At 39.1% G+C, this 13,430-nt stretch overlaps 2 protein-coding genes across 3 annotated transcripts; both read left to right on the top strand.

Moving 5' to 3' along the window:
- Window positions 1-602: 602 nt before the first annotated feature.
- Window positions 603-6,560, top strand: LOC130716137 (uncharacterized). The gene is made up of 10 exons (XM_057566338.1): window positions 603-918; window positions 1,019-1,086; window positions 1,166-1,227; window positions 1,349-1,498; window positions 2,149-2,325; window positions 2,648-2,860; window positions 3,072-4,747; window positions 5,302-5,361; window positions 5,449-5,518; window positions 5,707-6,560. Exons 1-10 carry the CDS (start codon window positions 719-721, stop codon window positions 6,385-6,387), a joined length of 3,357 nt encoding a protein of 1,118 aa, XP_057422321.1. The 5' UTR covers window positions 603-718; the 3' UTR covers window positions 6,388-6,560.
- A 2,189-nt stretch (window positions 6,561-8,749) lies between these two features.
- On the top strand, window positions 8,750-11,769 carry LOC130716138 (probable galactinol--sucrose galactosyltransferase 6). 2 transcript variants are annotated; one of them, XM_057566340.1, is made up of 3 exons: window positions 8,750-8,977; window positions 9,164-9,203; window positions 9,287-11,769. In XM_057566340.1, exon 3 carries the CDS (start codon window positions 9,317-9,319, stop codon window positions 11,585-11,587), a length of 2,271 nt encoding a protein of 756 aa, XP_057422323.1. In that variant the 5' UTR covers window positions 8,750-8,977; window positions 9,164-9,203; window positions 9,287-9,316; the 3' UTR covers window positions 11,588-11,769. The 2 variants fall into 2 exon arrangements, with proteins under 2 accessions (XP_057422323.1, XP_057422322.1); XM_057566339.1 differs by having other exon boundaries at window positions 8,750-8,979; window positions 9,150-9,203.
- The last annotated feature ends 1,661 nt before the right edge of the window (window positions 11,770-13,430 follow it).

The raw sequence follows: 13,430 nt of genomic DNA, 5'->3' as shown, positions 1-13,430 counted from the left end.
AGGATGGAGATCGAACCACCTCAGATCTGGCTACCTTACTGGTTTGCAGCCATGGTGGTGCGTCGTCTCATCTCAATCTGTCTCGATCTGGGTTTGTCTTGGTTCGTCGTGGTGGGTATGGCTCGATCTGGCTCTGGTTCGTCTGGAAGGAGGTGGTTGGTGGAAAGGGGGAGCTTGGGGGTGAGGGAGGGAGGGTTTGAAGGAGATGCAAACAGCCAAGCCACACCCACCTAGCTTGGTTTACTCAGGGACAATAGCAAGAGGAAAAGAGGAAGAAAAGGAGAAAATTTTACCATCTGCTTGTATCGTTTGTCAACCTGGAAATAATAGGATTTTGAAGGAGGTTGAGTGGTGGAACTTCCAGATCCTGTAGGCACTAATCATTCTATTATATATTAATTATTTTTTTTTCAAAATTTCAAAAAATACAAAATTACCTCCAGTAACAGGTTATCAGGTAGTGGTCTAAGTTTACACCAGTGAAAAGTGGTCCATAATAAATTTTTCCTAAAATACAAGAATTATAATCAAACAAATTGAAAGTAAGAGTACTAAAATAGAACCACTCTAAATTAAAATTAATTGAACTAAAATAGAAGAAGGTCAATGCGCAACTCCAGAACCGCGTTTTGGCGCGAAAGACTGCTTCTTCTTCCCGTAGAAGCGAGCGAGCGAGGGTTTGATAGCTCAGAAATCTCTGCAACTGCAAGAACCAACAATGGCGGAAGAAGAGATCCATGAAATCCATACCCTGATTTCTTCAAACGACGACTCCAACAAGTGTTCAGGCTACTCAACCCTTCTGCAATTCCAACAACACTCTTGCCTCAACCCTTCTTCCCTCCAATCCCTAGCTCAATCCTCCATTTCCGTAATCTTTTCCATGCTCTCCGATATCTCGCACCACGATGAAGAAATGTGAGCACTCACTTCCACTTTCTCTCGATTCAATCATTCAAATCAAACCTATTTATTTATGTATTTTTCATAATGTTTATTTAATTTACTTGCTTGTTAGAGCCGCACAAGCGTTGAAGTGTTTGGGATTCATGATTTATCATCCCTCCGTCGTTTCCGCGCTTCGAGGTATCTGGTTTTGCTCTCAACTATGCCATTTGATTCACTTTGATTTTTATGCAGCTTTAATTCTCTCTTGGTTTTGTAGTGGATGATGCCGATTCGATTTTGTGCTCATTGGCTAAACTTATTACAACCACAAAATTGAAGGCTAGTTGTATATTCTGTTTTTTTTTACTTTGATCATTGTTCTAGAGTAGAGAGTTTTTTTCTGTTTCTTAGTTGCATTTGCACTATAGTTGTATTAACTTTGTTAAATACTTTGCTGCAGTCTGCTTGTAATTTAGGGGTATGGTGCTTATCTGTCCAACAGTTAGGTGCATCGTTGCTCGTTAATCACTTTCATTCTTTGTTGCGGGCAATTGTTCATGCCCTAGATAATCCAATGGGGTCTCTGTCAACAACATTTGAAGCTACCCAGGTATAGTTCCCTTTCATCAAAAAAATTCTTCAGTGTTTGGGCCCTATGTGAGAAAACAAATAATAAAAAGAAGAAATTAGACAATGTCCCCTTGTAGTTGTTTTGTAAAATGTACTTGCTTACCAAGTTGATTGGCACAGCAGGAAATCAACTGGTTGAGGCTAGAAATAGGAAATTTGGGGCTAACATCTACATTGAAGCAGAGTTGGGGCTTATGCTTGGTCCTTGCCTATTTCTAGCTGTCTGATAGCTCTAATTTTCTTGCTAATCTGATGGTTCTTAACTTCTTATCTACGATATGAACCATTATGTGTTTACTCTATGACCCATTAATATGGAAGAAAAAATGGAGACAGTTGAATTCAGAATTTATCCTATAAATCTATTAATCTTCTACCCCCCCCCCCCCACCTCCCCCTGCTGTCACCATAACCTTGAATTGAAACTCTGCGTATGTACTTTATTTGAACATTATCAATGTTCTACTAGCATGTTGTTCTTTTTTCTTTTAAACTACTGATTGACTAACTAGAAATGTTCTGATGCATGCCTGGCTGGCTATGTTAGTCTGAACCTTCTTGCGTATTCACTCTCTGAATTCATTTCTAAGTGTAGAAATTCCTCGCGATGCTCATACCTTTCGATGACAGGCTATAATGAAGCTATCTGGCCAGTTAAGTGAGCAAATGAGAGAATCATCCCATATATGGGCTCCTCCAATATACAGGAGACTTCTCAGCACAGACAAGAGGGAAAAAGATTCCTCAGAGAGGTGCCTGTTGAAGATCAGATCTACTGTCATTCCTCCTTCACTGGATCTCTCCAAGGTACAAAAGCCTTATTCAATAATAAGATATGACTCTGTACTCTTTGTGGCATAGCTATTTTATTATTAGACGCTTGTGCAAATGATTCAAGCTACAATAGAGTCGAGGCAAGTTTGAAACGTAGCTTGCTAGCCCTGCTGCCTGCATTTTGCTATAGTTGACAATTATCCAAATTAGTAGCTTTTTAGGGTGTTGCAAAGTGGAAAACAAAACAGATTTTATATCATGTTCATTGCATGCCATAATTGATCTATAAGGTTCTTGCAATGGTTTAGACATGTGCTCTTTGGCCTCCTTGCCAACTTCCTTTATCTTTCAACAGGTCCTTGTCAAAGATATGAAGATAAAATTGCTTGATGGGATGAAGAATTTGCTAGATAAAGGTATGAAGATTCAAGCTATTCGAGCATGGGGATGGTTTGTACGAATACTTGGGTCCCATGCTATGAAGAATAGACATTTAGTAAATGATTTGCTGAAAATTCCTGAGCGTACATTTACAGATCTTGACCCCCAAGTTCAGATTGCTACACAGGTACTGTATGAGTTACTGCATCAACTCATCTACAATTCACGCAGATGAGCTATGTGTGGGTTGCAAAGTTGTTCAATACTTTAACTGACATGACACAGTGGCTTAAATAAATTTGATTGGCATTTGAAGCTTTGTGAATAGAGAACTCACTAGTTATTAATTCATTCACTGATTGCTGCTTATGAGACTTTTTCGTGTGTTCTATGTACAGGTTGCGTGGGAAGGTCTTATTGATGCTCTTGTTCACCATCCAATATTAGGTTCAGAGAAAAATCCACCAGCTGAGGATAATTTTCTTGAGAAACAGCATTCAATTGGAAGGATCAACTGCGACAATCAAGCAAATGGGTTTTCCAAAAGCATAAAGCTAATAATGACTCCACTGATTGGCATCATGTCTAGTAAATGTGATATATCAGTTCATTCATCCTGCTTGAACACATGGTGTTATTTGCTGCATAAGCTTGATACCTCCATCAACGAACCATCAATGATGAAAATGGTTTTCGAGCCTATTCTTAAAGCAATATTTCAGAATAGACCTGATAGTAAGACTATCTGCTTATGGAATATGGGCCTTGATCTGTTCAGTGATAGTATTTCACTGAAGTGTAGGGATGCCACCTGCAATGATATTGGACTTTCTGTATCGGGCAAATGCTCTTGGAAGCAACACTCAATTAGATGGCTGCCATGGGATATCAGCCAGCTGGACTTTTATCTGAATATGATTTATGTTCTATTCTGTCAAGCATCGGATACAACTGTCAATTGTGAGCATAGAAGTCATGTTTATGATGCTGCCTTAAAGTTATTTATTCAAATTCTGAAAGGGGTCAAACTGGACGTGGAAAGTCCATCTACCAATTATGATGGTATTATGGGGTGCATGAACTCATTACTGACATTCATGAAAAGAGTATGTGATTTTCACCCAGATGGAAGTGAAAGTTATGAAGTGTACTGTACTTCCATTAAGTTTATAGACGCTATCACAAAGGAATTAGGTCCTTCTGTCCTGGGATCTCCTCTGTACAAGTTTTCTTTAGACCTAAAGTACATTAATGACTTACAATCAGTTGATAATAACAACGACCAAAAATTTCCGAGTGTCAGATGTGTTTCTTATATGGATAAGGTTTCTCCATTGGTTTATTTGATAGCTCTTCACTTTTATATGATGGTTCAGTTAACAACGAAGTCCCGCCAATCAGACTGCATTTCACAAGGGATGTGTGAATATTTTAAATATATATTCTCTTCAAGTGATCCCCTGGAAAATCTCCTCACCTGTATTGGCCTCATGTACAAACTTGTTCAACCAATTTATTTAAATATATGGATAACAGTGGCTCAAGGTCTGAATAGCTGTGTAGATGATGCAAACTGCAAGTCCCTACAGGAAGCCTTGTCTGACAGCATTGGATATTCTTCCATATGCCATTTTTTGATTTATCCCATCATGGCACATTCTGAAGTTTCAAGATTGACCTCGACAAATGCTAATGCCTCTTGGGAGCAGCATCCTGTATTACCAGAAAGAAAGCTGAGGCTTGAACTTGCTATTCAAACTTGGAAATCGCTTTATGGATCTCTTAGTGCTTCAGGCTTTGGATGCTCAACTGCTACCAAGTTCTCTGGGGATCTGTGTACATTGTTGAGTAGGTGCCTTGATGAAAATACGGACTTGCTTGGCAATGACACTGATTTTAAGTTAACATGCAATGATATAGATCTCTGCGTCCTTCACTTATCTGGCAATTTCTTGCTATACATTCTAGAACAGATTCAGACGTCAGAATTAGTTTCTGAAACAGACAGAAGTAGATCTTACTGTGATAGCAAAACACTCTGCAGTATAAGGAATTGCTTAAAATTTTCTTCCAAGTAAGTTCGGACATGTCTTTCAAGGATAAGATGTGCCTTTCTACATATTTATAAATTTAATTCCTGATCTACCTGTCTTTCTTGCTCTGAATGGGTGAATATCTGTTCCATATCCATATAATGAAATAAAGTTGTATGGAAGAAGTGGCTCTTCAATACAAACCTACTTTTTCAATAACCTGATAACAATGAAATTGCTTTCATCATTCAGTTTGAAATGTAAAAAGCAATTTCATTGGCATCTCAATTCAATTTTCTTTTCTTTTTTGTACTTCATTTTATATGCTGTTGCTGCCTATTCCCATTTTATGGGGTTAAGTTATTTGAATGTTGAGAACTTGAGATTATGATCACAACTTAGACTAATAGTTTGCTGCCTAGTATGTATTCTGCTTCATTGCTTCGTTGGTACGAATATCATTTTAATTTTAACCCGACATTTATGATAAACTAACTGACTCTAGTAGCTGTCATGAGCATATTAGTTATTCACAAAACTAAAGGTCTCTTTATATTTAAATTGATGCTGATGATTTTCATGTGGCATTTCTCAGGTATATGAATGTGGCATTTCGTGTGACAGACCCACTGCCTGGTTTTGTTGGGACCTCAAGGTCAGTCAATACAAGTTATCTTCTTCATGCATGTTTGGTTAGTCAATGAGTAACTCTATTTGACTCTCACTTTGTAATAAATCACAGGCTATGTTCTGCATTGACATCCTTTATTAGTTGCCTTCACTGGAAGCAAGATATTCTTCTTTTTATGGAGGTTTGATTCCCTTATTTTTACTTCACAGATCATTAAAGTTGCCTCTACGATTCATTACAGTATTTATACTTCACAGTTCATTAGTGGCTGATGGCTTCAAAGTTGCCTCTACGATTCATTGCAGAGAACCTCCATTACTTTTTTTTCCCGTTCAACTAGTTCATGATATTCCATATATTTGATTGCAGATTCTTTCCTGTCCACTACTTCAATGGCTATCAAATGCTATGCAGGATGAAAGAACAAGCGATCAACTCGGACTTCTGTGGACTGAAATTCTTAATTCCTTAAGAAGAAGTCAACCTCCAATAAACTTCGGTTCATCTTTACTCAGACTTCATGAACCTCTGTTTGAGAAAACTCTTGATCACTCATGCCCCTCCATATCAGAGCCAACCATCAATTTTTGGAATTCTACATTTGCTCAACAAATTATTTTGGATTTCCCTCCAAGTCTTCTTCATGTTTTGGACAAGCTATCCAGAAATGGAAAATTAAAACTCCAGAAGAGAAGTCTACCATCTCTCCAAAAATGTCATTCTCATGAAGAAGCCAATGATGCTCTGCAGGGATACAGGGTCACTGCAACACAGAACAGAACCTCTAAGAGGGTAGAATTATTGTTGGATTCACACAAAGAGGTGCCGCCATTAAGTTTTAAAAAGAAGAGGTTAGAACTGACTGAGCATCAAAAGGAAGTCCGACGAGCACAGCAAGGAAGGAAAAGGGATAACGGAGGGCATGGCCCTGGAATTAGAACTTACACCAATGCCGACTTTTCACAAGGGCTTGATGATTCGCAAGAGAGCCAGGAGGACATAATAAGAGATTCTGAAGCCATATTGCAAATGTTGAGGAAAACCATCTAACTAGATGTTAGTGCTGCACTGTATTTTGATTGCTAGTGCTCTGTACAAGTTATAATGAATGCCTAAATTATTATTGGGAGAATTCTAATTTAGCTTGTCTCGGTAAGCAATTTTTAATTACGAAAATATGAATTAACACCAGATTATAATTAATGCAGCTGGTGTTTGGTCAAGCATTCTTGAGTATTAATCTACTAAGGTCTAAGCCTCTAAGGGATTGTTTGAGTGTGAGTTTTTGGAGGAAAGGGATGGGAGACTTGTTGCATGAACTAAAACAATGCATTGAATTACTGACTGAACAAATAACATGATCTAATTACTTTGTACATGTTTTTTTTTTTTTTTTGTCAATACTTTGTACATGTTTAACATGTCGCCTTAGTGCATGGCTCTCCTCTGATGAATTGCCATCATTTTCAAAGGTCTAGTCTTAAACGAATATATTGGAGGCGCAGATAAAAATCATCAACCATGACCACTGACTCTAGACTCATCCACAATCATTTTCAAAGGTAATCAGTGTCATACGAACATTTTGAAGCACAGCACAAAAGATCTCGGATCATCCATATTCCATCCACCCTTTTTGGATTCTAGACTCATCCACATTCACGTCGGTTTTGATTCATTCAATTAACTCACTCTCCTATCTCATCTTTATTTTTTACCCTTCATATTTCTCTCATATTTTCTTATCATATCGCATACCATAGGTCTCATTCTCTCTTCTTTAATCATTTCTCTTTTATTTTGGCAAAGGTGGGATTTAAGTATGATTAAGAAATCGTTTCTTTCAAAATAAAATAAAATAAAATAATGGGTTTTACTATCTAAGAAAATGTGATTATTTGATTATTATTTTAAGAAAAACATAAGCTGCTGATTTATGTTTGATTACATTAATTAAAATCATTTTTTATCTATCATAATAGATTTTTCTAATTAGTAATCAAAGTAGTATTTTTTTCTTTCTAAATAATCAGTTTTTTCAGTTTTTTTTTAAATAATGATTTCGTTAATTTAACTAAAGTGATTTTTTAAGTAAAAAAATTGAAACAAATGCACTTTTTTTAAATAAATGCATTTTTTTTTGTACATAAGAAAGATAAATTGCACATTACAAGGGAATCTTTACATCTCTCTCACCCAACTCATATGTTCCATAACTCTTAGTACTTGAGCTATCATTTGGGTTAAATGTTGAAGGTAATCCTTATACATAAAATGGTAAAATACTAATAGGCATTACCAAGTGCACACTTATTTGAGGTGATTCTATATAGAATTTGAGATTCTTTGAAAAATGACAGTGTATCAGTAACTCTATTTAATTTCCACATTGTAGATCGCATATCCAACGAATTATCCATGCAGAAAGATCTGCAGATCAGTTGAACCTATCTCCATCTTAAAAATCTTATCCTATCCGGTGGATGATCCACATGCGTGAATAATTAAACTGATTCCAAAAATTAAGTTAAAACACCCATACCGAAATTTTAAACCAATTCTGAATAATCAATAATATATCACCAAAAAAGTAATGTATCACGAGTCTAAAACGACGGTTAATCAATCTTTGATTCAGTATATATTAATATCCAATTGGACAAGTGGATGGACCTTATCCATCATTCCCAAGATATTTCCTACTTGTTCTGCAAAATCATGTTAGCTACAGCTACAGGCTACAACTCACCTCCCCTAAACCCTCATAATATAATACTACTTTTTTTCCCCTTTTTCTAAATTATCTTTGGAACTAGGAGTAATGAGACTAAAATTTCTCTCAAAGTTTGAAAATTACCTTTTCGTGGCATGCCCCAATAATAAACAATAGGATAATGGCATTTTCATCAATCATAACCCCTAATAATTACTATTATTAATTTGCTTAGCTGTCCCTAATGTTCAACAAGCTACGAAATCATTCGTGTACTAGTCCTTAAACCTCATTTAGCTTTGCTACCACGACAAGACAATGCTATAAATTCCAACACTAATCCTACGTATATCATCACTTAGCCCAAGTTACGCGCTTGTGTCTTTCAGCTTCGCAAGAGAAACTGATCTAAAAAACACTCTCCTATTTTTTTCCTTAAACAAACACTCTTACCCCAATAGAGACTATGCACATGTTCAACGCACATGTTCAACAACATGATAGAATCTCCACGGTGAACCGTCGTGTTCTGCGGCAACACGTTTATTTTCCCTCCATACAGTTGGGTTTGTTGAAGCAAGTTGAACTGTTTGATTTGTAGGCGTGGATCCAACGTGGCAACCCCATCGAAACGCGCGACTTGGACCACCAACATAATACAAATAATAAATAATATTAATTACCACATTGGAAACTGATAGAACATGAATATTGTATCTCTATCTCTAGTTTTGACGAGATCGCAAACAAGCAACAAACTGTTAACAATGGTGTCCAATTCATTCTATTATCCTCCTTCTTCTTCCTCCTCATCTCTAACTATAAATATCAAACCTCCATTCCTTTCACCTCACAACAACCCTCACACTTTCTTTCCACGCATTCATACACTCAATCTCAACAACAAACCCTCTTTCTCAACTTCTGGTACACACACTACCTTTGTTGTCTTTGAACTTCTAGATTTATTTTTCTTTTCTTAGTTTCTTGTATGTATTTGGGTTTAGCACCCCTCGTGTTAAAGTTGAATACAATTCATTGGCTTATAAAAAAAAAAAACCAATTGCTAACAGTGATTCCTGTTTTTTTTCTTTCATGTTTCCGAATTTCCAGACACTCTTCCAATCTAGCATTTCCAGTTCTATCCTTCAAGGTACTGGAATACTCAAATAATTTTTTTCTAAATTTAAACAAAATTTGTTTGGTTTATTCAAAAATTGTTCTGGTTAACTGCAGAGAGGGAAGCAAGAACAACAGGAATCAGAAATGACGATCACACCGGCGATTCGTGTTTCGGAAGGAAAACTACTCGTCAAGGATCGGGTGATTCTGACGGGAATGGCGGAGAACGTGGTGGAGACTTCAGCGGCGGCGCGTGGCCCGGTGGAGGGTGTGTTTCTCGGAGCAGAATTTGAAAAACAAGACAGCAGGCACGTGGTTTCATTAGGGAGGTTAACTGACGTTCGGTTCATGGCGTGTTTCCGGTTCAAGCTATGGTGGATGGCGCAGAAGATGGGAGAAAGCGGAAGCGAGATTCCGTTAGAGACGCAGTTTCTGTTGCTGGAAACCAAACATGGCTCCCACTTCGAATCCGATCAGAGTCAGAACCAGATCGTGTACACCGTGTTCCTCCCTCTCGTTGAAGGCTCATTCAGAGCTTGTCTTCAGGGGAATGTGGAAAACGACGCCGTCGAGCTTTGTCTTGAGAGCGGCGACGGTGATACTAGAGCGGAGGCTTTCTCCCATGCTCTGTTTATCAGCGCCGGGACCGATCCGTTTAAAACAATCCATGACGCCTTCACCGCCGTCAGGAACCACCTCAACACGTTCCGCCTCCGCCACGAGAAGAAGCTTCCAGGAATCAATGACTACTTCGGGTGGTGCACGTGGGACGCGTTCTACCAGGAAGTTACACAGGAGGGGGTGGAGTCTGGTTTACAGTCGCTCGCTGCTGGCGGAGCGCCGCCGAAGTTTGTTATTATCGACGACGGCTGGCAATCCGTCGCCGGCGACGAGAAGATCTCAGATTCAGATTCCAACTCGTTGCAGAGGCTAACAGGGATAAAAGAGAATTCCAAATTCCAGAACAAAGAAAATCCAGAATCTGGAATCAAGAGCATAGTGAACATTGCGAAGGAGAAGCACGGTTTGAAATATGTCTACGTGTGGCACGCGATTACAGGCTACTGGGGTGGTGTCCGGCCGGGGGTGAAGGATATGGAGGAGTACGGTTCTGTCATGAAGTTCCCGGCGGTGTCGAAGGGAGTTTCGGAGAATGAGCCAACATGGAAAACAGATCCATTGGCGGTTCAGGGCTTGGGCTTGGTGAACCCGAAGAAGGTTTTTACCTTCTACGATGAGCTCCACCGATATCTGGCCCAGGCCGGCATCGACGGAGTTAAGGTTGATGTCCAGTGTATACTGGAGACTCTAGGCGCCGGCTTGGGCGGGAGGGTGGAGCTCACGAAACAGTACCATCATGCACTTGATGCATCCATTGCCAGAAACTTTCCTGACAATGGTGGCATTTCTTGCATGAGCCACAATACCGATGCGCTCTACTGTTCCAAACAAACCGCGGTTGTTCGGGCTTCTGATGATTTCTACCCGCGTGATCCGATTTCACACACCATCCACATTGCTTCTGTGGCGTATAATAGCATCTTCCTTGGGGAGATAATGCAGCCTGATTGGGATATGTTTCACTCGCTTCATCCCGCGGCGGAGTATCATGCCTCCGCCCGGGCTATAAGCGGCGGGCCTATCTATGTCAGTGATAAGCCTGGGTGCCATGACTTTGAGCTTTTGAGGAAATTGGTTTTGCCGGACGGGTCCGTGCTGCGGGCCCGTCTGCCCGGGAGGCCGACCGCGGACTGCTTGTTTACCGACCCGGCCCGCGATGGGGTGAGCCTGCTTAAGATATGGAACATGAACCGCCATGGCGGGGTGTTGGGAGTTTATAACTGTCAGGGTGCTGCTTGGAGTGTTGCTGAAAGGAAGAACACATTTCACCCCACAGATTCTGCTGCAATTACTGGCTATGTCAGGGGGCGTGACGTCCACCTCATAGCGGAGGTTGTTGCTGGTGGGAACGGTGGTTGGAGTGGTGACTGCGCCCTCTATGGCCATCGCTCCGGTGAGGTTGTGATTCTTCCTTACAATGTGGCTATGTCGGTGACCCTTGAGGTGCTTGAACACGAGGTGTTTGCTGTTTCGCCTGTGAAGGATTTGGCTCCTGGATACAGGTTTGCTCCCGTTGGACTTGTGAACATGTTCAATGCTGGTGGAGCTGTCGAGGGCCTCGCGTACGAGGCGGTGGAAGGGGGCAGCGAGGGTGGATTGGTTGGTAGAGTTCGTTTGGAGATCAAGGGGTGCGGCAAGTTTGGTGCTTATTCATCAGCTAGGCCAACAAGGTGTTTGTTGGGAACTGATGCTGTGGAATTTGAGTATGACAGTGATTCTGGGCTGCTGAGTTTCGTTATAGATCATTTGCCACGCGAGGAAGAGAAGGTTCACCACGTTCAGATTGAGCTATGAGTTGTTCATTGTCTTTGTAGTTAGGTCTATTAGCTTCTATAGTTCATACGTATTGAATTAGAGAGATGGGGGATTAGTATAGGAGAGGGTTTTAAGCAATTTCTCCCCCTTTGAGAGTTTCCACATTCTTTGTACTAGCTATGTCTTAATTTGAATGAAGATTATTATACCATGGTTCTATCTGTCTATCTCTCCCACTTTTTTTCTCTGAAGGGTGTGTACAATGATCATACATGAAGAGTATTGATACTGAGGCAGGGATCATACATTGATAACAATTGAGACCAATGCCAAAAGCGAATCTATCCAATTCTGCGTATTTTTTTCAATCAATACCTTTAGCTGTATCAATAAGCATTGTATATGAATGTTTCAGATTATTCAAGGCAATGTTGAACTGCCAAGGCTTGATATTTAAATTAGAAAGACTAATAACTTCACTGACATCAAGTGGATTCGCTTGTAATCTCCATTTAGAACAGAAAAAAGTGAAAAATCTCCAAATTATAATCTCTGGATACCTGGTCCTATCTCTCTACCATTGTCTATATTAGCAATTGTGAGAACTCATGTAGTTAGACCAAGGTTTTTCCTCATCATCCTAGACACTGTAAGCTCCCCAACTCTTATTTATTTCAGTAAACCTGCATAAATGTTATAAGATATAGGACATTCCTCTTCATTTAACCTAAATCTCCTAAGGTTGTGAAGCTTTCCTTGAACATGATATGCCTAATTGATTACATGTTTTTTCATAATAACCCAAGCATCATAATAAGACTTCTTTGAATGGATCCTCAGTTGGGTACGTGGCGGCGGCGCCACGTGGAGATACGGAGGACATTACTCCTGATCCCTTATATGGTATAGAGTCAATTACAGAAACAAGAGTGTGTTAAACACTGAGTGATATCAGTTTTATACCTTGTACCATTGCCATTATAATGAAAGATCAAATTCCACTTTATTTCTTGTGTTCTGGATCATCTCCTATCCCTGGACTTGATATGTCGTTTCTCATGAATAGATGTTATCAGATGATGTTTTTCTTTCAAAATGAAAAATAAAAAAATTCAGCATCTATTGTTCACTTATAAATTTGCCAAACTTTAGTCATATTTCATCTTTTGGACATCTTTTACTACGGAATATTCTGAAAAAGCCCCATATCAATAGATTATTAACGACAATAACAATAGATTTCCTTCCATTTTTATCATTTCTTACAATTTAATTAAGTTGCTATTGTTATTCATTTCAAGTTCCTGTTATTTTTTCTTAACTTTGTTGCTTATCGTGGGTTGAATCAACACTCATTTGAGTATTGGACCCTCATGTTTTTTAAAGATTATGTATGATCAATGCTCGTTTCTGAGTTATCATGAAGAGAAGATAGGGTGTTTAAGATCCTTAAAGAGGCACAACTACATTTTTTTATTAGCCACTAAACTTAAAAGAACCCAAGAAGACCTTATTTAAGTCCTTGTAATTTTAGATACATTTATTTATTTCACACGTAAGTAACATATACGCATTTGGGTGTCTTCACATGTACTAGCGCCAAAGGGCACCACTCGAACAATTGACAACCAACCACCAATCACGGAGCACCCCCAACATCACAACCAGTGTCACCACCACCTTCACCACCGTACCAGAAGAGTTACACTCGACTTAGAAGAATTAGTTGGACTTTGTCTGATCAGTAAGGCATATGGGAAAAAATCGTTAAAATACGAACTTTTAAATAAGTTGAGTAAAGCATATATATATATATATATATATATATATATATTTGTGCGTGTGTGGGGATGTATCTTAACTAATAATCATCATTCTCTTT

The sequence above is a fragment of the Lotus japonicus genome, chromosome 4 (genome assembly GCF_012489685.1).
Source record: "Lotus japonicus ecotype B-129 chromosome 4, LjGifu_v1.2".
Lineage (NCBI taxonomy): Eukaryota > Viridiplantae > Streptophyta > Magnoliopsida > Fabales > Fabaceae > Lotus > Lotus japonicus.
Note: the sequence above shows the minus strand (reverse complement) of the source record. Positions and strands in the feature narration are given on the sequence as shown.